The 26214-nt window shown below is 41.9% G+C and overlaps 3 protein-coding genes and 1 non-coding gene across 6 annotated transcripts; 2 read left to right on the top strand and 2 right to left on the bottom strand.

Annotated features, from left to right (window-relative positions):
- The first annotated feature begins 1060 nt into the window (after positions 1–1060).
- LOC101471647 (uncharacterized) lies at positions 1061–8677 on the top strand. Its single transcript, XM_004547861.2, has 18 exons — positions 1061–1467; positions 2047–2167; positions 2252–2361; positions 2475–2594; positions 2835–2879; positions 3055–3081; positions 3900–3971; positions 4073–4135; positions 4225–4251; positions 4351–4395; positions 4561–4596; positions 4675–4755; positions 4924–5020; positions 5120–5259; positions 5441–5560; positions 5797–5926; positions 6438–6540; positions 7805–8677. The coding sequence occupies exons 2-18, from the start codon at positions 2065–2067 to the stop codon at positions 7872–7874; spliced, it is 1389 nt and encodes a 462-aa protein (XP_004547918.2). The 5' UTR covers positions 1061–1467; positions 2047–2064; the 3' UTR covers positions 7875–8677.
- Positions 8678–8751: 74 nt separating this feature from the next.
- On the top strand, positions 8752–13065 carry LOC101471944 (peptidyl-prolyl cis-trans isomerase FKBP14). Its single transcript, XM_004547862.3, has 4 exons — positions 8752–9075; positions 11686–11837; positions 12313–12440; positions 12608–13065. Exons 1-4 carry the CDS (start codon positions 8879–8881, stop codon positions 12764–12766), a joined length of 636 nt encoding a protein of 211 aa, XP_004547919.1. The 5' UTR covers positions 8752–8878; the 3' UTR covers positions 12767–13065.
- A 53-nt stretch (positions 13066–13118) lies between these two features.
- On the bottom strand, positions 13119–23331 carry wipf3 (WAS/WASL interacting protein family member 3). Of its 3 annotated transcripts, none has more exons than XM_004547865.6 (8): positions 22763–23331; positions 20577–20674; positions 20087–20228; positions 18108–18269; positions 17270–17992; positions 14312–14446; positions 14067–14168; positions 13119–13963 (listed from the first exon to the last, which is right to left on the bottom strand). In XM_004547865.6, exons 2-8 carry the CDS (start codon positions 20655–20657, stop codon positions 13923–13925), a joined length of 1386 nt encoding a protein of 461 aa, XP_004547922.1. In that variant the 5' UTR covers positions 20658–20674; positions 22763–23331; the 3' UTR covers positions 13119–13922. The 3 variants fall into 3 exon arrangements, with proteins under 3 accessions (XP_004547922.1, XP_004547921.1, XP_004547920.1); XM_004547864.6 differs by having other exon boundaries at positions 14064–14168; positions 22787–23329; XM_004547863.6 differs by having other exon boundaries at positions 14064–14168; positions 22763–23328.
- Positions 23332–23966: 635 nt separating this feature from the next.
- Positions 23967–25922, bottom strand: LOC101472909 (uncharacterized). The gene is made up of 2 exons (XR_003021997.2): positions 25544–25922; positions 23967–25115 (listed from the first exon to the last, which is right to left on the bottom strand). It is a non-coding gene; the product is annotated as an uncharacterized LOC101472909 (transcript).
- Between the last annotated feature and the right edge of the window lie 292 nt (positions 25923–26214).

Raw genomic sequence — 26214 nt, 5'->3', positions numbered from 1 at the left:
GCCAACAGCTATCCTGAATCCTCTGGGTTTAAGATTACAGACGGATAAAAGTGAGCGGGGAGAGCAAATGAGTTAAGTTTGTCCAGCAGGTGTCTATCCTCCAGCAGTCCTCTGCTGGCTCCTCCATCACACACTGCTCATTATCACTGCACATCCTGATTACTATCAGTGATTTTGCCCTTTTCTCCTTTCTCCTCCCAAACTATGTGGATCAGACAACCACCCCCACAGGCAATGGATGATCAGGATCTATTCCTAAGGAAGTTTACATACTTCACTGGGTGCAGCAAAAAATGAGAGATTTTTTATCAGTTAGTTGTGGTGAGTACGGTGTACCTTACTGGGGGAGCAGCATCAGAGCTAGTGACACCAAATGACTGAATATACTAATCACAAAGGCTGGCTCTGTGATTGACTGCAAATTGGACACTTTTGAAGATGTGGTGGTGAGGAGATCATTGAACTATCTGCTATCCATTATGGAAAATCTTGGCCACCCGCTCCACCACTTACTAGACAGGCACCTGCTCTAACAGATTGCAAGTCTGGTAAAGTGTCTTGCACCAGGCCCTATTTGTCTAGCTGTCTATTTTCCTTTGTAATCTTTGAGCTTGCTTTCACATCTGGCAGGGTGGATGAAGTGCAGCCAGACACGAGTTGCTTACTCGTGTCTGGCATCCAAATAAAAAAAACATCCAAATAAAAGTTTTTATTAACACATAACATATTTCCTGCAGTATCCGAAGCAGCATTGCGTCTTATTTTTCATCTTTATATACAAAATAGTGCAATTTAATCGGACAACCAAAGTGTTAATTGGTAAAAAAGATAAAGATAAAATCCACGTTACAAACAATTATCACCAATAGGCTCGATCAATCAGCTGTTAGTGAAACTTTATTTTATTTTATTTTATTTTATTTTATTTTATTTTATTTTATTTTATTTTATTTTATTTTATTTTATTTTATTTTGTTTTGTTTTATTTTATTAAACGGACAAAGGTATCCAGCAGAGGGCGCCATTACTCCAATAAAGAGCTCACCACTGAGGACGCAGAACGTGCCAGGCCAGTGCAGGCACGCGCAAACTTAAATTGCGTTATGCGGCCAGCTGTCCTGAACCCGATCCAGATGACACAACAGTAAATGGTCCCGCGATCCACGCCCGCTGGGAGCTGAACAGCACACCGCCGTGTCTGCTCCACTCAGTGGCTTCTCTCTCTGATGGGCTCTGAGGAGCGCCAAGAGAAAAAACAAACGGTCCTCTGAGCTGCAATTGTGTTGTTATTGACCGGCGGTGAAGAAGCGGGTCGATAAGTGGATCGGATTTATTAGCTCTCCAGATTGGCTACACAAATGTCAGAGGAGCCACAGTACTCGGGACTGCACAGCGCGCATCTCATTTAGACGAAAGGAGCGCCGGACGGCGTGTCTACAACAAGTGCGGCGCAATTTCGAGCTGAAGGTAAAGAGATCGCGCAAATGAAATCCACGGGATGACATTTATTAGTGGTTTAGGGCTGTGGTGTCGTTTCGACAGCATGTACTGTTTAATCAATAGGCTGCGAGAAGAAGAAGTGAGCGCCAGTGACGATGTGATATGGAGTGACACGTGAGCCTTTATCAGCATCTTTATGCAAAGCCACCCTCTTTCTCTCTCTCCCTCCTGTTATTGACCTGCATTGACCGCATGCAGTGTGAGCGTGTTAAAATGGTTTGTGTGAATGAATCTTACTATTGTTGACAAGCAGTGGCCTCCCCTCTGTCTAATTCTGGCACAGAGGGTGGGTAGGTGATGGTGGTAGTGGTGGTGCATGGCTGGAATTACAGCGGTGTTTAAATCTGCTGCAGTGTGGAGCTGCAACAAGTTTATGATGCTATAAGGAGAGAGAGAGAGAGAGGCTTTAGTGGACTGAAGTGATGAAATAGTGACACCCTCAAGAGGGAATAAGGAAAAGTGACAGGTGCCAACTACTGCAGTAAGCTCAGGGAACAGAAATAGAGTGTACTGTGTGTATAATCGGCTGCCCTGTGTGCGTTTTAGGAAAAGTAATCCAGCAGCATGGACCTGGAGAATATTGCAGTTACCTTTCTCATCCTTCTGTCTCCTGCGTGGGCCTCATCTCATCACTCCTATATGGACGCCATCCTCTCAGCCCGCTCAGGTAAGTCCAGCTTTGCGTGTGTGTGTGTGTGTGTGTGCATGTTCCACTCCATTTGATGCGCACTGCTCTCTTTTTTCCTCTCAGGCTTCAGGTTCCTGGCCGAGCCGATGAGGTTTGACCCCTGTTGTCTCATGTCACCTCCTCCACCACCACTCTTCCCTTCTCCGCCTCAGCTTTGGAAGAGGGTCAGCCCTGTACGTCTTCACAAACACACCTGTTTCTATACAGCCTCCCCTACCTGCCCGATGTAGGCCACTGACTTAAAAAGAACTTTCTCTCTGATTGTGTGTTTACTGATCGAATGAAGGACAGCAACAGCCTGTTGGAGCCGAGTGTTTTCGGAGGGGAGGTGCAGATAAAACCAAAGCCTGTGATACCAGGATGTCCGCCTGGACCTCCGGGACCTCCAGGTCCGACTGGCCCAGAGGTAAGGCTTTACTTCTAAATAAATAAATAAATAAATAAGCTGCTGCACAAAATCATTCTCTAAAAGCAATTCAGCCCGATTTAGCCACAGAGCATCCACCTGACAGCAAAACCATTCTTAGACAGCAGATGGACATATTGTTAAACAAGCGCAAACCTTTTTAGTATTGATTTTTCTACAAATGTACCATGCTCATTATGGGATATGTGAGATTTATATAAATCTGGTGACATTTTTCAGGGTCATAGTGGATTGCCCGGCATAAGAGGACCAAAGGGAGAGAAGGTGTGTGTGTGTGTGTGTGTGTGTGTTTTGAGGGTTTTGTTTGAGGGGTGGGGGTGAGTGAATTATGTCTCTAATGCAGTTTTCTGTAAAAGCATTTGTGTTTGTGTGTGTCCTTGTGCTCTTCTCTGCTCTAACGAGCACCCCATCTCCTGCCCCTCCATTTGTCCTCCTCCAGGGAGAAATTGGACGTCCAGGGTTAAAGGTGAGCTGCTCATCCTCTCCTGCACATCTTGTGCTCCTCAACTCTCTCCGGTCCATCTCGTCATCTTGTCCTTGGTGTAATGGGATCAGGATTTTCCCCACTGTCTGCCTCTATTCTCCCCCCTGGATGCATCCTGGAGCTCTGTGATGTGATTTGTCTATTGATGTGCTCAGAATATCCTCTGCAGCTGCTAAATGGGTTCTGCTGCATTAGTCCCAGAAGATGCTCGTCCTGCAGCAAACTTTGATCCCGTTGTCCCCTCACCTTGCTGTTCCTTTTTTCTCCTCTGCTCCGGCTTCCTCTCTCCGTATTTCTTTTTCCTTGGCCTTGCTCCAGTAGCTCTCGTACCAAACTCTAGTCCTGCTGATCCAGCCTCTCCAGCACTCTACTTCTCTACTTTAATCACTCTAAGTGCCTTTGCTCTTCGTGATAAATCACTCCACACACATACACACACACACACACAGCAGGTCCGTAGAGTCTCTACAGGCTGCGGTTTTAATGAAAGGCAGTTAAATGAAAGCACATTGCTTAGCATGGCAGCAGCTCTGCAATGCTTGTCCGGGTGTCACGGAGATGTTCGGCTGTTGTCTATCATGTTTGGCTCTTTTGCCCAGAACCCAGATTGATTAGGCTTTCATTCCCGTCCAGTAATTTGCAGTGCTTCTAGAGCGGAGTCTGAGTTGGAGGTCGGACTCTAAATGAGTTTGCAGCAAAATTCTTCGTGCAGTTTTAGAGTAGACGAGCAGCTTTTTGTGTTCACATCACTTTTACTGAAGCGGGCAGAGAAACTGTTACTGGTATTGATGTTTTTGTAGGGTCGTACTGGAGCTCCAGGCCTGCCAGGCAAACAAGGAATTCCAGGATGGCCTGGCCCACAGGGGCCCAAGGTAAGTGTCATGACTCTTCCTCCAGGCACAGACACATTTTTGGGTGCATTTTGTTTTTTACTCCTGACACCTGAAATACATCTAGTTGTATTTTTTCTCAGGGTGAGAAAGGGGACCCCGGACTCATGGGATTACCAGGACTGAGGGGACCACCTGGAATAAAGGTTAGTGGCATGTTTACAGGACTACCTGTTTGATTCTTATTAAGCTTTCTCTCTCTGATGTACTCTTGTCTCTTACTCTGTCTTTTCAGGGTTTACGTGGTTACAAAGGGGAGAAGGCAAGTTCTGTGTCACATCCTCTAACTAACTGCTCTTACTAAAAAAGTGTCATATCCACATTTTCTCTTTCTCCCCTCGCCCCAATTCTTTTTTATAAGGGAGCTCGAGGCGATCCTGGACCAGTAGGCCTAAAAGGCGATAAGGTTTGATACACTCCCTTTTTTTTAAATTTAAAATTCAAATGATTTCAGACCTTTTTCTTGGTATGGCTGTTTCAGAGTCCAAATAAATTACTGTTAAGTATTTCATATACATGTTATGATAAAGTCAGTGTTCTCACAACAAGCTCCCATTCTGTCTCTGAACAGGGTTCAATTGGTTTGCCTGGGATGCTTGGACAGAAGGTAAGAGTAATTAAAGACTTAAGAAGATGAAAGATTTGCTTTTTATCCAGTTATTCCTCAATTTTGCTTCTCTCAAAGGGCGAAAAAGGACCAAAGGGAGAGCCAGGAACATCAGGGAAGAGAGGACCGACTGGGCGTCCGGGGAAGAGAGGCAAACAGGTGAAAAAAAGAAACGTTCTTAAAACAGTTTTGGAAAATATAGCCAGTGAAGTGGGGTCTTTTACCTCACACACACACTCACTGATGCTGTTCCCATTGATTAGCACTTCTTTTTTTTTTGCATATTTGCTTTGTAATCTACTTTCTGGTATTTTATAATTTGCACAGGGTATGAAGGGCCAGACTGGGGCCACTGGATTGATGGGCCCTCCCGGACCTCCAGGTCCTACTGGCCACCCTGGGCCACCTGGTCCTCCTGCATCAGGTATAGTAGCTCACAGACATGACCCAATCAGAAGCAGTATCCCACTGGCTGCTTGTGTGTTATCCAAGTTTATTTTTGTAAACTATGTGTTTCTTATAGGTCTCTATCTAGTAGGGGAAAAGGGGGATAAGGGTCTTCCTGGTCCACCGGGTCACTGTAATTGTGAAGGTGCTCTCGGACCAAATAATGCTCCTTTTGGAAGTTACACACAGCGGCGGAGTGGAAATAAAGTCACAGCGGTAAAACCACATCCTGTCACAATACTGTTATTGAGTATTTAAATTGGCATGCTTTCACTGATCAGTGTGTGTGTGTGTGTGTGTGTGTGTGTGTGTGTGTGTGTGTGTGTGTGTGTGTGTGTGTGTGTGTGTGTGTGTGTGTGTGTGTGTGTGTGTGTGTGTGTTTCATATTCACCACAAGATATTTGTGGTAAACAGTGAGGAGGAGATGGACCATCTACAACAAGAGAATGCAATAGCATTCAGGAAGGATCAGAGGATGCTTTATTTTAAAGACAAAGATGGATGGAAGCCCATACAGGTAATTTCAAAGCATTTGCAGCACTGAGCAGCAGCAAGTCAACTGTATGACTATATGTACTGATGAAGGCAACGGTATGAGGCTGAAAGCGCTAGAAGAAAGTGGGGGTTTTTTGTAGATGGTACACAAAAGCTTTCCAGAAAATAAACTGCAACTTTAGCCTCAATGCTTTGATATCTTACATGCAAACCACTAGACTCAGAGGAAGTTGGAGCTTGTTCTTTCAATTTTTCTAGCCCTTCCAGCCATACCAGTCTACTGAGAAAGTCCCAGACAGAGTTGGCGTGTGTGGAGATGGAAAGGTGCAAGCCCAGCACGGAGAGGAGTGTGATGATGGAAACCAGATTGTCACAGATTCTTGCCTCAGTGAGTTCCGTGTTTGCTTTGTTAACTTGCACACCTGCAGAAATAGCCTGTAGAGGTTGAAATCTCATATAATGCAAGATGTCCCAATTTGCTTATCTTTCTTTATCTCTTACAAATATCCAGCTTATGTGAATTTAGCTGAAACTGCTTTTCATTTGTCTAAATTAAAAAAAAAAAAGTCTCCAACTGTAAAGTAGATTGGTTTTGCTGCTGATGAGGTACCCTGCAGAGCATAACTCCAGTACACCACAGAGTCTGATCCCACATGGCATAGGATGAAAGCTAGTAAGCACTGTGAGACCTTTCCTTGATCTTTCATTAATCTCAACCCCCCTCTTTTTTCTGCTGCCATCCTCTCCCTACTCTCTGCTTCTGTTCAATTAAATTAGCAAGAAAATGCTGTATTGGCATCACTGAAGCAGACTGCAGTGCCAAAGAAATTAGTAATGTCTTCTCTCTCCCTACCCTCCTCTGCCTCCTGCTGTCTCTCACCTCCTTTCCCTTGTGACAGACTGTAAGTGGGCCTACTGTGGAGATGGCTACAGGCACGAAGGAATAGAGGAGTGCGATGGAAAAGACTTTGGTTACCAGACCTGCAAGTCTTATCTCCCTGGGTATGTTCACAGACAGCTCTCAGAACACAAATGTAGAGTCCATTCATTTAGACTTGCTCCAGAGACCAGATAACTCAAGATGAATCCATTAAAGTGTCAAAAACTGCATTTCTAATATGGGACTCTGTGAGGACGGACTATTTGGAGCCATTTTCACATGGCCATTTGAGAAACTGACGTTTTTGGCACACATTCACGTTGATTTCAGTTTTCAATCTCAGATTTTGTACTGTGTTAGCAACTAGTGAGCTAGTTACTGCATCATCTTTTGTCTTCTTGCAGTGTAGTAATCAGTGTTAGGGTGACGTAGTGAAATTTAAACATGTTTTGTGAGCAGCACAGTTTGAAACAGTCCGCTGGCCGGGCCTTTCTACATGGAGTTTGCATGTTCTCTGCAGCTACTCTGGGTCGTCCCACAGTCCAGAGACATGCACGGATTAGGTTAACTGGCAATTCTAAATTGGCCCTGGGTGTGAATGTGATTGTGAACAGTTGCCTGCCTCTCTCTGTTAGCCCTGCAATAGACTGTCCAAGTTGTACACAGCTGGTATATGCTCAAACCCGTGACGTAACACAGTATATCTCATTTCTATATCATAGCAAAAGCACAGTTTGGGGTTTTCAGTGCCGTACTTTATTTAGGCCAGGATTTCTGTGAGTCCTGACTTTAAAAAATATAAAACATAAAATGTTATTAGTGAGCCATAAAGATGCTCACATGCAGATTTTTTGTTTTTTAACATGTTTTTAACTCCTTTTTATGGACTATGATGGCATCATAATTTCTTATATAGTTAAGAACCTTCAGCGGCCTAAAATACACATGTGTGACAAGTTCAGTTGCTCAGCTCCTGGGTCGTCTACAGCGAAGAAAGTTCAACATACCCAGATTGTCTGATGTGGATTCACTAAATGCAGCGCTGCTTTAAAAAGGACAAAAGCCAAAAGATTAATTTTGAACCACCTAAGCAAAACACAGGGTTAACCCTGAAGTTAAGGATAAGCCAAAATCCTGCTTTGTAAAACAAGCCTCTGTTGGTATAGGAGGAGTTTGCAGACAAAGATACAAACAAATACAGAGAGAGAGTTTTTGTAAGTATAGTAAGTGTTACTGTATGAATATAAGAGCTCATCTAATGGTGGGTCTGCTTTGAGAAATAAGTCAGTATGCTTATCTTCCAAAAATAGTCCACTCACGATAACTGTAAGACAATGCAGCGCATCAATTGCACGTATTACAAACCAGTTTTTGTGTCTCCTGCAGGTCCTTTGGGCATCTCAAATGCACCGACTCATGCCTCATTGATTCTACTGGCTGCAAGTACTTCACCTGAATTCAGAGGTTTGAAAACAGCCTCAGTGGATCTTTGCAAATCCTCTTGATGATCATTGTGATCAAAGGGATTGTACTTCAGATTTCAACTGAAGTCTCACCACTTTAAAAAAAAAAAAATTAATTAATTAATAAATAAACGACAGACTGAGAAAGAGTAGTTAAGGGAAGCTCTTGTGCCTGTTCTGAGCCACGAAAGGTCACGGGAGGTGTAATCTCTAATTGACCTCAGAAAACAGCTCTTTGCTAGTGTCACTTCATCGGCTGCAGCACTGTTACGGACACTAGAACTGTTGGGAAACATTTTAATGATTTCATGTTTGTATCATACGAAATAGTTGTGTATGACTTGCTGACTGTTAATGCAGAAATAATCTGTGTTATAAAGCACTTTTTAATATGAAAAAGATATAGAGATATATGTACTGTAGTATACAAATCAGGGGTGTGTAAGTGTGTTTATTCCTGTGCAATATATTACAAAAAAATGCAGTATATTGATGAAGTGCAATGCTGTCATATTGCATGTAAATGTGTTTTTTTAGTGCACGACAGACCGCTTTAACCAATGCTGTAAATATCCAAGCCAAAGTGAGGCCTTTTAGAAATGAATGTCCAAATAACTCAGATGGAAGAGATGGGAAAAAATGAATGTCATCCAAAAAAGGATCATATTTGATTATTGCAGCAGCATGTGGGGGATACATCAAATCATTCATTAAACTGTAATTAGCTGATAATCTGCCTGCATGACTGTACGTTTCATGAAGCACTGTACACTAATAAAGATTCATTCAGATGTTGCCAAAGGAAAGTTGTGAGGGGGATTGTCTGTGGGTGGGGCTGCCGAAAAACGATCAGCCAATCAGAGGAAAACTTCCTGCAGCGACTTGTCTCTGCCACGTAGAGGAACAGCTGCACGTTTTCATGCCGCAGCAAGTCTGTTAGAAACTTTTTAGCTCTTTGTTCAACAGGCTGTTTCTTCTGAAAGCTGACTGTGTCAGCATGCTGCTGGTTGTGCTGAGCTGGCTCTGCTCCTTCATGCTGGTGTCCGTCAGCAGCGGGGGGAAGCTGCCCGAAGCTGAAGTGACGATAGAAGTTCTGCACAGACCTTTCCTCTGTCACCGAAAGTCCAAGTATGGAGACATTCTGCTGGTGCATCATGACGGATACTTTGAGAATGGCACCATGTTTTTCTCCAGGTTTGTTTCATGGCTAACGCGAGGCTTATAACGCTCAAATATGATGATGCAACTCTGTCAAGGAAGCAATGAAGGAGCTGGCTGAAGGAGAGATGCAGTGACGTCACCCTGGTTTCATAAACAGCTTTTATAGATTTAAAACTCTCGAATGTCGATGTTAGCATTTATCTGCAAGGGATACAAAGTTAAATGTTATGTCAAACATGAGGCCCGTGGGCCAAAATAGGCCGGGCAAAGACTCCAATCTGGTCCACTGAACACATAGCTGTAAAACTTTTAACTACTGCCAAAGACTTCCCCCAGGGCCATTCATACCACACCAAAGTTATTAAGTAATAGATAGTCAAATTATATGACACAAAATTTTCAGTCTTTTCACTAAAATGAGCAAAAACTTTTTTTTTTTAAAATTACATGGTAAGCTACTAGCAACCAGAACTTTTTCTGTAATTTCATGGCCAAAGAGTCATGCTGACTGATTTCTTCCATGAACTACAGCAGAATTTCCTTATCATGTAGAAAAACTGAGTCATACTATTAAAAATTGCTTCTTTTCCTTATACTAAGACATGTGAACGATTCAATGTGTAGTTTAACTTCTTTACACAGACAGAAAGGGGAGTTTCACTGGTGGGCTGGACCAGTGAAGTGGCCTGTATGTGGCCCACGATGTAAAATGAGTTTGACGTCCCTGCTTTAGTGCAAGAGTGTCAAACATTAGGTCCATGGCCAAAAATGGGCCCAGCCAAGACTCCAGTGCGAGCTTTGGAAAATGTGATTAGGATCAATTTTGGACTTTTAACTGTATTTTAAGTTTTAGAGTAAAGACCTCCCCCATGGACAGTTGTATTACACCAAATTAACAGTTTAAAAATAAAATTAAATAATAATAATGTAAATTAATAATATTATTGTAAAGTAGATTTTCTGTGAACTAACAAATTCTTCTGTTTTATAATTACAGGACTGTCTGGGCAATGAGCTAGCAGAACATTTTTTATAATTGTACACATTTCTTTCTTACAATTAATGCCCAAAGAGTCGTGGCAACAGATGTTTTTCATTTACTAGAGAAATATATAACAATATATATCGGATGACGATATAAAAAAGTATGTTTCATTTTACGCTATCGTTTGTTTCGTGGTGTCGCAAAATAAACTGTTTACGGCAATATTTTTTCATTGTTTTGATGATCACTGTAGTGGCTATATTAATTTCTTCAAGTTCTCTCTTTCTCTTATATTTTATATAACCACACTACAGACGGACAAGTGCCTGTTTTTATGCGTTGTGGTTAGCAACAACTACGGTAAAACCATCGCGTGTCCGCTTGTTTATGTTCCACATAAACCTTTCACAATAAAGCTTAAGATCCTGTTGAGACTTTTCAAAATAAACAGAATCACGTGAAAGAGCAGATTATTAACGGATGAGAATTAAAAAGGAGCCGCCAGGTGCTAAAAAATAAACCTTAGACTCAAATAAATACTCACAAAGAAAACGGCGGCCTTTACAACTTATGTCTAAAAATGTATAGTTTCATGCATCGGTTAAAACACTTGACTCCGGGTAAAGGACGCGCAGCTGGAAACACTTCCCGCAAGACGAGCTGCCCGAGATTCACAGAATTTACAGAAATTGTTACATTTTTGTGATTTATATCGTTATCGGGACGATAGAACTCTTATATTGGGATATGAGATTTTGGTCATATCGCACAGCCCTACCTCTCGTGCATCCAATGCTGACAACAAGCAGCTTTAGTCTTCATATTGGCTGGACCTCACAAATGTAAGGTTTTGACACTGGGTGGGTGGAAAAATAATATCCCTCTTCTTGAATTAATGAAAAATACTTTATTTATCCCATAAATAATAACATCGACTGCCAGATGACTCTCTGCCAGACAGATATTTTTTTATGACGCAATAATACAGCTATTTTCTCTTGCTTTAGACTCAGGTGGTAAAAGTGACTCAGGAACACAGACACAAGGCTAACACAGGTCTTCAGAACCTCGCACTGATGCCATCAGGGTCTGCGTCCTTGCTGTAGTGTGTAGTTTCTCCAGCTGTCTTCTAACCAGGCCAGAAGACAAACAAGCAGGGGTGGTTCCTCAGATGTGGGGTGGATGTGGTTTTAATGAAGAATAAGTGGAGAACTCATTGAAGGTGATGAGGGTGTTTACTGAAGGAGGAGGCTGCAGAATGCCCTTCATGCTGCACTCTCCTCAGTTCCTTTTCTCCAGACATGAAGGCGTCTTTTTTTTTTTTTTTAACAAGCAGTTCTTTCGGGTCACTGGTGATCAAGGTTTATTGTTCTTAAAGCAGCATACAGTTCCAGCTGGAAAGATAGTGTTCACTTGATATCTTCTGAGATGGAGCTTGTCGATTTGTTAATGTTCTCTCAGTGGGGTTGGCTAGGTCCACAGTCTTTGAAATCACATAGAGCCTGCAGTAGAAAAACTGTCTGATTGGAGAATTCATATCAGCAGGAATCATTATAACTCTGAGAAAAGCATCATAATTTCCTTGACCTTTGATGACACCTCAGACCTTCTCTACATCTCAACTTTTCACTCTTTCGACACCTGTGTTTGTTGACCAGTCGAGTCAGCGGTGACAAGCAGCCAATCTGGTTCACTCTGGGCATCAGAGAAGCAATCAAAGGCTGGGATAAAGGCCTGCAAAACATGTGCTCAGGAGAGAAGAGAAAACTGGTCATACCTCCAGAACTGGCCTATGGGAAGGAAGGAAAAGGTACAGAAGCTTCATCCATATCTAAGAAGTTTCACTGCATGTTTTATGACACGGTCTTCTTGGTGTCTCCAATTCTCACAGTGTGACATTATTATGCACGCATCTTATTATACTTGTCTTTCTTGTTCTTTTTAATTGCTTTCTAGGAATGAATTCATTCAATGTCTCTGAATGAAGGTTTCATTCAGTGACATTAGTCCACTTATTCTCTACGTGGAGCATGTGAACAATACTGTGCTTTTTTTGTCCGGTAAGCACAAACCACTCTAACCCATAACATCTGTCTCTTCTGTTTCTAACTAACCTTTCTAATGCCAACAGATTCACAGCAATAGATTTGCTTTTTATTCCTTTTTACCATCTGTGTTCTTCAACGGAAGAAAACTTCCTGGATGCTTACTGGAAGTTTTGGCAATATTCAATTTCAGTTTGAACTGACATCTCTGCCCATTACCCTCCTGTTCTCTGTATTCAGGTAAGATTCCACCTGAAAGCACGCTTACCTTTATCATCGAGGTGCTACAGATCAGAAATGGACCTAGGTCACATGAGTCCTTTCAGGAAATGGACCTCAACGATGACTGGAAGCTCTCCAAGCATGAGGTGAAGATAACCATTGAAAACACATATGAAGTTACATGGATCGGTTACATATCCCATGTCACTCTAGACTTTACTTTCTGTACAAAGAGGAAAAAGTGTGATTTCTAATTCATTTTATTATGTTTGTACTTAAGTCCCAGTCATCCTGTTCTTTTCATGTCTGCCAGGTGAAAGAGTATCTAAGGAAGGAGTTTGAGCGTCACGGCTACCCTCCCAACGACACTCTACACGAGAACATGGCGGAGGATATCTTTGCCAAAGAGGATGAGAACAAGGACGGTTTTATATCCTCTAGAGAGTTCACTTACAAACACGATGAACTGTGAAGTCCCATGAAGCGCTGGTTTGTGTTTCGTGGTGGAAATCCTTGTCAGAGACTCTTTGAGGTTATTTTTGTCTGTTTCAGTTTTACAGAAGCTTTAAGTCTGTGTTGCGTGACGCTGTGTGTGGTTAAGTTTAGTTGCAGATTGTTTTTTAATTTTGTGATTTGTTTATGAAAATCCTTTTTGGGACCAAAGTTAGATATTTTCACAAGTCTAAATATCTGTGTGAAAACTGTCGTGAAATATCAGGTTAATGTTTTTTGCTCTTTTTTATAAATGTAAATAAATTTTGGGCAAACTTGGGAAGACTGAATTAATGTTGTGACACAATGAAGAATAACTCAAAACCACAGGAGAACTTTACCTGTTGTTTTAATGGGGTTTTTGAGATAACACACACATGTTTACAGCCCTGTTTGTGCAGCTTTGGGATTGTTTGAATGGATCAAGAGCCTCAACTCAAAAAAGGACCACTGTTTAAGGCAGATACATTTATTAGTTGTTTTTTTTTAAGTAAAGTATCTGTGTAAACTTTTTAGTTGCTTTGGTTTATTTGTTGGTGACAGATCAAACCAACAGGTGGCACTGTCCTCCCATGTGTTAGTGTTGGTTAATACATGAGGGGCAAGAAAATGGTACACCTAGTTACCCAATTGCTGCCACCAAGGCAAGAGCTGAGACTGAGGTATGTTTGCTTGTCTTTAGCAACGTAGTCACAAAAACTGCCTGCTTGAAAGCAAATTTTACAACTACAAGTGCACAGAGATGATGGTTAACATATTACAAACTGTCAAGAGTCATGTTAGCGATAATTAATGGAAGACCCTGTTCTTCTAGCCTGTGTGTAGAGTCTGAATGGAGCTTATGAGCACAAGCAGGGCGAGTGCTTCTCCTCTCACGCACACAAAACATTCTGTACTTGAAAAGGTCAGAGGTCACATAGTCAGAATAAGACGGGTCCTTGTTTTGATGCTTTGAAAATGCACAACCACACGCACACACACAAATGCACCAAACACAACAACACACACACACAAAGCCTCTATCCATGCAAGTCCATGGCAGTAATGTCAGTTTAACTGTGAGGACTCGTAAGAAGGAGAAGGAATACTGAGATTTGTCCTTTTTTTGTTGCGTGTCACGGTGCTGAGATCATGACTCATCGGAGGTGTGTCCTGATCCCTGGTGGTTTGGGGTTCACTGTAAAAGAACAAGGAGGAAGAAAAACAGAGCTCAGCAGATGAGACTACAGTGCTGAGAAAAGAAAAGCTGAGGAGTAGTAACTTTGCTTTGTGGCTACCACTGTTTTCTTTGCTGGGGTAGATCCGTGGGAAAGGCTTGAATTCATCGGGTGGGGGTAAGTCTTCTACAGGGTGGAACTGGAACTTTGATTCAAAGTCATCCGCTGGAGTAAAGAAGATGCAGATTAGAAGTTTCTACCCTTTTAAAAAAAAAAACAATGTCCTTCTGCTGAGCAGCAAAAAGTAACTTTCAAAGTTTACATAAAAGTTATACATTTGAACAATAAAAATCCTTTTAAAATCTTACCTAAGCTCTGAAGATGTCCATTCCTGAGACTGGATGGGGGCATGGGAGGAGGTGGAGGAGGAGGAATGCGGGTGGACAACTCTGTGGTGGGGGAACGGGCGGGGGGAGCAGGAGGAGGAGCCAGTCGACCCACACCTGTTAATAAGTGGGCATCAGAAGAAAAAGAACATTTAAAATAAAAACAAAAAATATACATTTTATGGAATTTTGATTCAGCCTGGATGACCTCTGATTTCCTGCTTCTAAATATAGAAACTAAGGTTATTGTACTTTGCCGTATAAATCTTAGAAATATAATGTTGAACCGGATGCTTACTCTGAATGGCATTATCTTGGCCTCCAGTAACACTGTGAGGAATCTTGGATTTGTTTTTGACCAGGATATGTCCTTCATTGCGCGTATTAAACAAATACGTAGGACTGCTTAGTTCCATTTATAAAATATCTCTAGAATTAAAAATATCCTGTCTCAGAGTGATGCTGAAAAACTAGTTAATGCATTTAAAACTTCTAGGCTGGACTACTGTAATTCATTATTATCAGGCTGTCCTAAAACTCCCTGGAAAGCCTCCAGCTGAACAAGAGTATTGAAAGCAACAAGAAAGTGAGAGTATATTTCTCCTATACTGGTTTCTCTTTACTGGCTCCCCTGTTACACCCAGAATCAGATTTAAAATCATTCTCCTCACATACAAGGTCTCGAATAATCAGGCCCCATCATATCTTAAATCTCGTCTGAAGACTCACCCTTTCAGTTTGGCTTTTAAACCCAGTATAGAATGGTAATTTCATTTGGATTTCATTGCCTTTTTATATTGTTACTGTTATTTCAACTTGTATTTTATTTTTAGCATTTATGTTTTTATTGTTTTAGTTCTGTTCAGCACTTTGGTCAGTGCTCACTGTTTTTAAAGCGCTTTTTAAATAAAGTTGGCTTGGCTTAAAGACCTCATAATACCGTATCACCCCAACAGAGCACTTCACTCTCAGACTGCGGGCTTACTTGTGGTTTGTTTGGTATTTAAAAGTCGAATGGGAGCGGAAGAGCCTTCAGCTTTCAGACCCTTCGTCTGTGGAACCAGCTTTCAGTTTGGATTCAGGAGACAGACACCCTCTCTACTTTTAAGATTAGGCTTAGAACTTTCCTTTTTGATAAAGCTTTTAGGGCTGGATCAGCAGTCCTAACACCTGTTTTTCTTTCCACTCACAATGTGTTTATACACCCCTCTGCATGTAATCATTAGTTATCATTAATCTCTGGCTCTCTTCCACACCATGTCTTTGTAACGTCCTCCTCCCCTCACTCCCAACTACTCACGGCAGATGGCTGTCCCTCCCTGAGCCTGGTTCTGCCAGAAGTTTCTTCCTTTTGAAAGTGAGTTTTTCCTTCCCACTGTTGCCAGTTGTTCATAAGGGCTCATCTAATTATTGAGATTGTCTCTGTTTTCTCTGTATTATTGTATTGCTCTTTACCTTACAATGTAAAATGCCTGAAGGGAACTGTTGTTGGGATTTGGCGCTATATAAATAAAACTGAATTTAACTGAATTAAATTGCTTTTGAGAAGCTTCGAGTCTGGCCTGTAGACACTGGAGAGGAATAGAGAAAACACTGTGGAAGGATAGACTTCAGAACCTAATCAGCACACCAGCTGTGATATACACTCATTTTTCTGCACAAAGATAAACCGGGTGTCACCAATTTTCCTATTTTCATTTTATGCTGGTTAACTGCCTATAAATGCTTAAGGTTGGTTTTTTACAAGATAAAAACATCTTAAAGTATAACATTGTGTAACAGAGCTTCTTCAGCTAGTAAATATCAACTTTCTACTCTACACTGTGGCATCTATGTATGGGATCAATCATGTAAATGTTCTCAAAAAAGGCTAATAATACTATAATAGGTCTATCTCACCCTGTCAGAACTGTTACCATCAGGTAGACAGTACTGAACAAGTAAAACAAGCAGAAACAGACTGAATAACAGCTTTTATCCCAGTTCTATACAGGCATTAGATGCTGCAATGGCCACACGTGTTTTGTGCAAGAAGGGGTTGTGAGAATGGAGGAAGGCTGCTTTTGACTTTTGTATTTACTTTTATCTCTTATACAGTTTTATGTCGTTTTTATGATGTGAGTGATCTTTGCACTGTTGAGATTGAGGCTAATTATGCTGTACTTGTTGCATGTAATAGTGGCAATAAAGATATTCTAATCTACATGGATGGGTTTAAACCTGTCTTCTTTCTTATGGCAAAAAGGGCTTGACTCCTCTGGTACAAAAAGATACCAAATTCTATTGAACTTTGACCCTCTCCAAAAAATGACGCCACTACTTACCTGATTTATCTCAGTAGACACTTCCTAATGAGTTAATTACCTTAACCATTATGTAATCCACATTTAGAGTAAAGTATGGCTAGGTATGATTTAGGATAAGATATTATCCCTTGGTCTCTCAGTCAGGTCCTCCACCTCAAACTTCATGTCCAGTTTTAAAAAGCACATAGCAATGGTGAAACTGCTCTTGAAGCTTGGGGCTTCACAACAACCCTTCGCTAACCAGTCGGTGAGGTCACAGTAGCTACTTCCATCTTTTACAACTATTATTGGGAACTTTCTTAGGCCACACCCTTAGCTGAACTTGTTTTCTGATCTCTAAAACATTGCTTCAGCGCAATCGTTTTCTTTCAGATTTTCTTTTAATTTTCCTTCTTTTTATATCATCACCATTAATATATCGAGTCAGCTCCATTTACATGACTGAATCATTTCTCGCATAAAGACAGAATTCAAAAGATTTTCCAAAGGCATGAAGCAGTGGTTTAAACTTTTTATCTTTCATACAGACTTTATCCGTTTCAATTATGGAAAAAACATGTAACAGGCAACAGGTTTATATTTATAAACACAAGTGGCATTAAAGAAGCATTTTTACATCCTGTTGTCCACCTACCTGCACTCCTGGGTATAGCTGGTGGCCGTCGCGTGGGAGCGTTGCAAGGGTATGAGGGAGGCAGAGAGCGCATTGCTGGGGAAGGCACTGGAGCCACTTTGGGTGGTGGTGGAGGTAGGGTAGACGGGCAGCTTGGAGTAATGGAAGGTGGCAGAGAGGGAGGCGGCGGTGGGGGAGGCGGTCCCAGGGGGCTGTCCCGAAGAACAGGGAACCTTGAAGTTTCAGAGTAGACTGCAGATGAAGGCGGAGAGTAGAAGTACCCCGAAGAATGGTCCCCTGGGATAGTTGACAGAGGCTGGACAGTTGGAGGCGGTGGTGGAGGAGGAGGAGCAGGAGGAGGAGAGGGCTGGGAGACAGATGAGTGTTGCGAGTGCTGGATGGGGAGCCACATGGGCTTGGTAGTCTGGGATGGAGGTGGAGGTGGAGGGCAGGAGGGGAGAGGGGGAGGCTTGTTACCTGGCCGGTCCTGGAAGGCCTGAGGCGGGGGAGGTGGGGGAGGAGCAGAGGGAGGGGCAGGTGGAAGGGGAGTGGAAGGAGGGAAAGGTGGCGGGTGCATGCTGCTGTGAGAGGGGGAGGGAGGAGCAGAGGCCGAGGGGGCGAGTAGGCGGTGGACGGAGGTTTGGATCTCCGCTTTCCTGTCGGGTTCAGGGAAGCTGCTGGAGTCGGCCGATGAAGGAGGGTTCCACAGAGGCTTCAGAGAGACTGATGAGCTCGATCGAGACACTTAAACAGAACAAACACACCCAAGAGGAGCCATTTGAAAGGGAAAAAATGTTATTGTGACTACTGACAAATCATAAATATATCTATGAGCAAGAATATGACATTTTGCACCAACCTCTGGTTTTGCCTGCTAGGTCTCTTTGTCCTGTAGGCCTGAGAGTGGGGAACCCTCCAGCAAATAGCCCACTCAATGATGGACCCACGGGTGCCATGCCACCCGATGAGGCCTGAGAAGTGCCAGCATTTCCAGATAAATCTCCTGTGCTAGCCTTGGAATCTGGGGAACGCCATGTGCACATGTTAGTAATGAAATAACAGCAGTGCAAAGGCATGAAAGCTTAATAAATCATGTGGTCAATCACAATATTTGGTCTAATATCATTATAAATGTATTCACTACATAACATTGTATATCTTATAAGCTCATGAGTTTTGTCCCAACAAGAGCTTGTTTTTAGTGCTGGAAAAAACCTAATGAAGCTAACATCAAAAACTCAAACATGTGCAACTTTCACACCACCACACTTACCTAACCTCCCAATATTATTAGCCCCCTGAGAAAATGACCACTGCTGTGCAATGATGTGCTTTAACTTTGTAATGCTCAAAGCTTTTAAAAATCAAGTTAAAACTGAAGCTTCCAATTTACATAAATTGGAAGCTTCAGTGAGGGGCTGAGCTGTCGCTTGATTAAAGCATCATGCCAAAATCAAAAACAAATCAGTTTAGACTTAAGAAAGAATTGCTGATGCTTACAAAACAGGAGATGAATATACAAAGTTATCACCACCATTCCCAGTGTCAAGACGTCCAGTGAGTGCTATGTATCATTAAAAACTTCAAAGAGAGCCGCACAGTACAGAACAAGTCTGGCAGAGGTAAGAAGCAAAAGATCTCAAAGAATCTGATACTGATGAATGACTGTATTCAGAAACTGTCAGACTGTCTCACGGAAGATATTCACTAGAACCCTGCACAGGAATAGAGTCTGAGGTTACAGAACAAGAAAAACTCAACTTTTGCAAAAGAAACACCTTCAGGCCAGACTGGAGTAGGCCAAGTACAATCTGGAGAAAGATTTTGTAAACTGGAAACATGTCCTTTAGTCAGATGAGATTAAACCAGAGCTCTGCTTACTCTGCTTAAATTTGGAGAAAGAAGGGAGAGACGTACAACCCAAGAACAGGGTTCCCAAAGTGAAACACTGCGGTGTGGGTATTATGTTGTCGGGACCCTTCAGTGCATCTAGGAATCTCGCCAAGGTGGAAGGAATCATGAAGAAATAAGAATGTGTGAAGATCTTGTAGAAAACCTCAAGCAGTCAGTAGCAAACCTGGAAGAACCTCCAGAAGACCAAAGTCAACATTACTGACTGACTTGAAATCTACTGATAATATGTGGGTTGAACTGAAGACCCTGGTAGTTTTTCTTTTTGTAAAACTATTTTTTGTGCAAAGTCAAATAAGATAAGCATCCAAAAAATAAAACTACAATGTTTAGAAAAGCTATGTTAAAATCCCTTGCTCTGTTTAAAATGACTTGGAAATTAAAAATTTCAGAGGGTCCTAATGATCTTGTCTTCATCTATACACATAAAGGAATTAGTTACTGATTACTTTTTTCAAGTAACTTGACCAACACTGCACACAGCACGCACGCATATCTGTTTCACAGTCTTTAGTGATATTGCACAGGGTGTGTTGAGTGGTGACAGTGCACAGTGTTTTTGCCTTTTCTATTGTGTCAGTGTATATAATACCATCTGTCTGTTCTTCCTGCGTCTTAATCAGCTATAGGGCATTCCTTCCTGAAGCGTGCACTGGCCTTGTGAGTTCAAATATAGCACAAAGACACCAAACATCCCCCAGTCTTCTCCCCTTCTTTGTCCTTCACTTTAATATGTCGAGTGTTTCACGAGAACACATCACACTGGCATATTTCAAACTACAGACACACACTATATGAAGCACCCATTCACCTACGAGAGTGGCTGAGTGGGCGCTACTGTGATGTAAGGATGTAACATTTAGAGAAAACAAACTGAGTGTGTCTGTATATGTGCAGGCTATAGGATGGTCATGTTGTGGGACCTACTATTGACGACGGGGGCGCTGCGGTCGTTGACCTGCGTGACTTTCTTGAGCTTGGTTCCTTTCTGGATGTCTGCCAGCAGGGCATTCCTTCCACCACCTCCTCCTCCTCCGCTAAACTGGACCTTGGGAGGATCTAATGGACACTGAAGAAAAACAGAACAAAAAAGAAGTAAGAGTGGAGAGGATCACTTTTTTGTTTATGCAGACAGACGTTACTGCTGTATCCAGAATCTACTGAGCCATGTCTTTGCCCTGTTCGCTGGCTGCAGCAGCTCATTTAACAAGAGGACACTATGAGCCTGCTGGGGTAACGTAACACTCTTTTGCCACTGACAGCCTGCTGTCTGGGTTGTGTGTGTCTAAGTCAGTGTGTGTGTGTGTATACTAGCTCAATTAATAATGCAAATGAGCTCCAGATGGTCGATGATCAGCAAGAAGAACACAATGAGTGTTTGCAATTGCATAAGAGAGTTGCTGGAAGAATCTTATACCTGTGGCAGGGCAGCACTGGGTGGCGGTGGGGGTGGCGGGGCTGCTGGTGGAGGCGGAGGGGGAGGTGGGGGAACCGGCATGCCTCGGCCTCAAATACCTGGAGAAGACAAAGCGCACTCTATTGCAGGAAACCCTGTATGCAGTGCTTCGAGGTTTTTTATTTGCTCCGCGTCAGAAGAAGCTACTGTGTACTGGGTGCATTCGATGACCTGTCACCCTCTTCCCCTGAACAGGAAGAGCTTTCACCACCATACAGCACAAAACAGGAAACAGCAAAGCGCTCCATCCTCTCCAGAGAAATCTGACACATCTCCTCCTTTTCCCACAATGCCCCATGGCAGATTACTTCAGGCTAGAACAATGGAGAGTGTTGTGTGAACAGTAATGGACCCCTACCCTTTATTCGAGTCAGTGTCCAAAGGCATTTACTGCAGTAACTGTATGGAACTTCATGGAAAAGAAATTAAGGAAAGTCCAGAGGAAACAACAACAGTGTCCCAACACACTGTTCTATTCTTTTATGTTTCAGGTTGTACTGAGTGTAACTGTGCAAAGAAAGCTTTTAAGAGCTACTGGTTCAGTAATCAAAGCCCCGCTAAATGTCCACTACAACAGCGTTCCAGGAAACAGCTTGCGTACAGAGTCATGTCACATGTTTCAGCTTCTACAGCTAGTAAATGGTCCACAGTGACAGTCGCTGACATGTCCACCCACCATCTTGACATCATGCATTTTTGATAAGCTGTCTTCCTCGGCTGACCGGCTGAAAACAGCCTGAGGTTTGTGCACAAACCTCAGGCTGTGGAATTTGCACATGCTCCTCTTTAGCAATTTAATAAAGCACACAACAGAACCTGTTTTTGTTGAACACATCTCTCTTGTCGTCTGGGGGAAGAGAACTAAGCACAATTACTCAAGTACACTATTTCAGTCCAAATTTAAACTTGTGTACTTTATTTGATGGTTTTATTCAGTTACAAGTTCCCCTACACTTTCAATACATTGATCTTCAAATGGCGTAATTAATTTTTGGATTGGTTTGGGAACATTTGCTTACTTCTTATTCCATTTAAAGCCTTGTTGTATTAGACAGGAGAAGCTGGAAACACAACTGTTTTCCGACATCAGGATAGTTTCACTTGTTGGAAATAGTTTTCAAACATGTAAACATATGATGACATCATAATATGGTTCTTTATTGTGGATTAAACAACTAAGCAGCACAGAAAGTATATTGAAATTACCTGAACTGTTAAGCTTTAGTGCCATAAAATGCTTAAGTTATCCAAAGACATGAGATATTAAAAGCACTGTCAATAAACATAAGTGCACAATAAGTGCTTTTAATTAAGTAATTTTATGGCTAGCAAATACCTTTACTTGAATATGTTTTTGTAATGGAAGTAACGGATCTGAATCATGCTACTGGTATTCTGTCTGTGTGCAGTTCATGCTTTCCCTCTTTGCAAGTGGCATGCTGTCCTCCGTTGCTATTTCTATCTTCATAACTGTGTCAAGCAGCCTCAGTGACACTGCCAGTTTAGCTCTCTAAAGGGGGGAAGCTGGACACCGGTCAGCTGAGGTCTTCCAGAACAGGTGGGGAAGTAAGTGAGGTGAGTACACCTCTCACAGCAGTTGTTGCTTTTCTTTGTACCTCAAGTATGAGCTTAATCTTCCCCAGAAAGAAGATCTGATATGACAGCTGCTGCAGCCAAAAAAAAGATGGATCACACTTTTTATTTTCTAGTAATTTATTTCCATATTTTATAATCGTTACAAAAATCCCAACCAATTTGTGATACGTCTTCACAAAGAATGGCTGATTTTGCAAACCCAGCCCAAGAATAACAGCCAGGATTAGCACAACACAGTGGTTTTAAGTAATGTCCATGTATGTTTTATTTATTTATATTTTTATATTATTCATTCATTAATTTATTATTATTATTATTCATTCATTATTGCCCATTTTTGTAATGCAAAATGTATCTGAAAGGACATTTAAAAAAGGGTGGGTACACTTGATGCTCCATGCCTGTGTAGGGAGCTCGAATAAATCCAATTCATCTGCTATAAACATTTCTATTTGGACCTGCATTTTTAAACATTTCATTACAAACTTCTGTGAGAATAAAAACATTAAACCGTTACATGCAAAAGTGCACTCGTTAAGAAATCGCCCTACCTTCAGAAAATGTCAGAACTTCACCTGTTTGCAGAGAGAACTTCAGTGTGGTCCGTTAGCGCAGTGCCCTCTGCATAGCGGGACACTTGTGAGAAAGTTTCCAGGTTATATTTAGTCAAATGAGGACACTTCGTATCACACGCCTGGGTTGTGGTGCTCTTGCAGATATCTTAAAAAGTTCCACAAACTTTATTTTGCTTAATTTTTGAGTTTATAGCGGAGACGCTGACGACACTGCAGCACAACAGCCCTGGCTGTTTTCGGTTTATTCTCTTGGGAGCGCAGCGTCGGGGGCGCACAGAGTAAAGCCACACCTCACTGCTCCACAGTCAACGACACAGAGACACACACAGAGAGAGAGAGAGAGAAACAGGATCAGTGTCGTTGGCTTCGTCCGTGCTGAAGGAGCCAAAAGACTTTCCCTCTTATTGAGTTACACCAGTGGAAGGAGACAAGCATTGTGTATCCACGACTGTGGGTTCTGACTGCGCGGTAAAGACGTCTGAAGTAAATTCTTTGCCCCCTACAAAACTACAGTTTGTTTTTTCTAAGTATATCTTCCTCCTGTTCATTGCAGTTTGTTGCTGTATGACAGTCTACTGGCGGTACATTATTGCCCCTTGTGTTGAAGATATGGTATTACAAGTCGGTCTTATTCATTTGTGCACGCACAACTTCACACTTACACGTTTAACTGTTGCACTTTAGCAGCTATGAGACAGCCGACAATAAATATGGTGTCATTGTAAAAAGTATATCAATTATAACCTTTGACATGCACTGTGCACACACACAGATACACACCTTAAACAGTGACAGAAGAATGCCGCGACACTGGCATACTCCTCCTTTTAACTACCTGTGACTCACACCTGGGCTTAACATCTACTACCTGCTTTATTTAATTAGCTGTAATTCCTTGTGAGTGCTTTTTTTAGACATTGTGATGAGAACACACAAGGTTGTCACTCTCAACACAGCTGCCAAATTTACTGACATGTTTTTAGGTGGGGTGTTTTTTGCTTTACTCCATCTTCAGATTTTCTTATTTATTTCCTTATTTGGTGTTATTGTTGTTGTTATTGATGGGCTTTGCTGTGTTAAAGTTGTTTTTAATGGGGACGAAGAAGCAAACTTTGCACTGCGTGGGTTAATCCATCAACAAATGGGGATTCGTCAAGCACACAGACACACACCAATCAGCTGTAGCAGATGTCAGATTTATTTCTCATATTTTGCCTTCATGTAAAACTATTCAGAGGCCATCCAAAAGCAGAGAAGTCTTAAAAAGAAATTAACATCACTTCCTTGTCCTCATTTCATCTGCCTGGATATTTCAGCAGTGATGGCTTTGCTAAAGGTTTTGTGCAATATGTCAATTTGAATCCTTCATTGAAGTATTTTATGCATTTTGCTGACAAGTTTTGTGCATCTGATTAAGCACTGCTAACAAACCATTTTTTTCTCTCTCTGTTTTCTTCACACACACACACACATAAAGGAACCATTTACACCTTCATAAACACCCTTATAGCCCTTATAAAAAGCACTGTAAAATTATTGTTACACATATCCTTCATTATTAGGTTTATATTATTAGATATTATTTTCTATTAATCTTATTACAGAAAAAATGTAAACATTTTATGAGCAGTTCCTTCCTGAAACACATATGGAGCACTGAAAGGAGAAAGGGCATTCCTGTTTTCTAAGTGTAATATTGCTGACACTGTTTTTTTGGCTTTCTGGCAAAGTGCATCAACAAATGTCTAAAATCATCCTTTTTTTCCAGTATTGGGCTAAAACTTGAATGCTCATCGTCTTCATTATCACCAACATATAAAAAAAGAAGAAAAAAAAGAAAAATCAGCAGAATTCCTGGCATGCTTCATGAGAGTGAAACATCTTCATAGACCTTGATTTCTTCTTCTCCTCCGTCTTCAAGCATCTCTGTAAAGCAGTCTTTGATCGCCCGGCTTTTTACTCCTTGCTGTCACCGTGCGTCCTCTCTCCCAGACGTCACGTTCTCTTTCTCTTTCTGCTCTATTGGAATAGTTGTACGGATCTTCTTCTTTTCTTTGAATCGGCCTGAGCGCGATATATTCATGTTCCTGCGACAAGTCTGCTCATTGAAGACCGAGTCCAGTCGGGAGTCGTCGAAGGTTTCATCGCTGAGCAGGCTGGAGCTGTTGTTGGACACCGGCTGGGAGGCCTTGGAGGCTGCAGGAGAGGATTTTGCCCAAGGGTCAAAGTTCACATCAAAGGCTTGATCCTTGGAGGCCTTTTTCTTTGGCAGGAATGCCTTCCACCATGGGGTCCTCTCTGTCATCTTTGACTAAAGGGATGCAGTGACCTGTAAAGAGGAACGCAACCCATCAATAATTTTTAAGATTTTATCATCTTTTACAGTATTTGTCCTTTAATATAATCCAATTTGAGGGGCCAGTTTGTCATTCTTTTATCATTCATATATATATATATATATATATATAGTTGGTTTAGTATTCATGCTGTTCTACAGCCTTATGTCCACTCATAATTACTACAAGTGTAATTTCTGTTTTAATGTCTTAAATTACACTTTACCTAAATGTTTGCCTATCTACATATATTTTAGATGAGTGAGAGGTGTCTTGCCAACTAATCCTATGAATAACCAGTGTAACCATATTTAGCGTCGCTGTAAAACTGGTTTAATGAGTCTGAGAGTAGAAGTGCAAACCCAAACCGAGATTCACAGGCGATCAATACGCAAAAAGGACTCAGAAACACTTATCCTACCTGTGTTGCAAGAGGTGGCGTGGACAGTTAAAACGACCCTAATAAAAGTGTCAGCGTCGGGCTTTTAATCGTGACGAGCTATCTATAAACAACATTCGGTGTCCTCTTCTTTACTGGCGCAACACCTGGAACAGCAGTGACAACAGTCCTTCAAAGGTTCGTAGACGTATCCATCTTACGCACGAGCCAAGTACTCTGTCTCCTTAAACTTCCCAGCAACAAAACCTTTTCTTTCTTTTATGTTGCTCTTATCAAACAACTCCGCTCTACTCCTCAGCAGTTCTTGATAAAAGAAAACAAATGAAGTGACAGACTAATAAGGAGCGGCTTACACTTAACCAGCAGGTTTCCGCCTCCGAAACTTTGATGAAGAAACACCTGTCCTCCATCCTGATTGGATTGGACCCTTTGCGCTTGTCACGTGAACACGGTTCAGGTGAATACATTGGGATGGTAGGCGGGGCGTGTCGTTGCACGGCAACACGACCCACGGGATCGTACAGCCTCCTCAGTAACAAAAAAAAAAAGAAAAAAAGAAGAAGATTCCTTTGTCAAAGCGGCCCAACCCTAAGCCAGAGAGCCAAATTACGTTTCAGTGTTTGGACGTCCTGTTTTTTAGGCTCTCGCCTGTCGTGCAAAGGAGAAGAATGAGGTAGTGAAACGTTTATTCA

Source organism: Maylandia zebra, linkage group LG22 (assembly GCF_041146795.1).
Source record: "Maylandia zebra isolate NMK-2024a linkage group LG22, Mzebra_GT3a, whole genome shotgun sequence".
NCBI lineage: Eukaryota > Metazoa > Chordata > Actinopteri > Cichliformes > Cichlidae > Maylandia > Maylandia zebra.
Note: the sequence above shows the minus strand (reverse complement) of the source record. Positions and strands in the feature narration are given on the sequence as shown.

What these genes read in the sequence shown, in the direction of transcription:
- LOC101471647 (XM_004547861.2), top strand. Translation starts at nt 2,065, where the DNA reads ATGGACCTGGAGAATATTGCAGTTACCTTTCTCATCCTTCTGTCTCCT. An exon ending in GGGGACCACCTGGAATAAAG is followed by an intron (nt 4,136 to 4,224) that starts GTTAGTGGCATG and finishes CTGTCTTTTCAG; the next exon opens with GGTTTACGTGGTTACAAAGG. An exon ending in ATGGATGGAAGCCCATACAG is followed by an intron (nt 5,561 to 5,796) that starts GTAATTTCAAAG and finishes CAATTTTTCTAG; the next exon opens with CCCTTCCAGCCATACCAGTC.
- LOC101471944 (XM_004547862.3), top strand. Translation starts at nt 8,879, where the DNA reads ATGCTGCTGGTTGTGCTGAGCTGGCTCTGCTCCTTCATGCTGGTGTCC. An exon ending in CTATGGGAAGGAAGGAAAAG is followed by an intron (nt 11,838 to 12,312) that starts GTACAGAAGCTT and finishes CTCTGTATTCAG; the next exon opens with GTAAGATTCCACCTGAAAGC. An exon ending in GGAAGCTCTCCAAGCATGAG is followed by an intron (nt 12,441 to 12,607) that starts GTGAAGATAACC and finishes CATGTCTGCCAG; the next exon opens with GTGAAAGAGTATCTAAGGAA.
- wipf3 (XM_004547864.6), bottom strand. Translation starts at nt 20,657, where the DNA reads ATGCCGGTTCCCCCACCTCCCCCTCCGCCTCCACCAGCAGCCCCGCCA. An exon ending in CAGCGCCCCCGTCGTCAATA is followed by an intron (nt 18,270 to 20,086) that starts GTAGGTCCCACA and finishes GGCGTTCCCCAG; the next exon opens with ATTCCAAGGCTAGCACAGGA. An exon ending in CCTAGCAGGCAAAACCAGAG is followed by an intron (nt 17,993 to 18,107) that starts GTTGGTGCAAAA and finishes GTTCTGTTTAAG; the next exon opens with TGTCTCGATCGAGCTCATCA.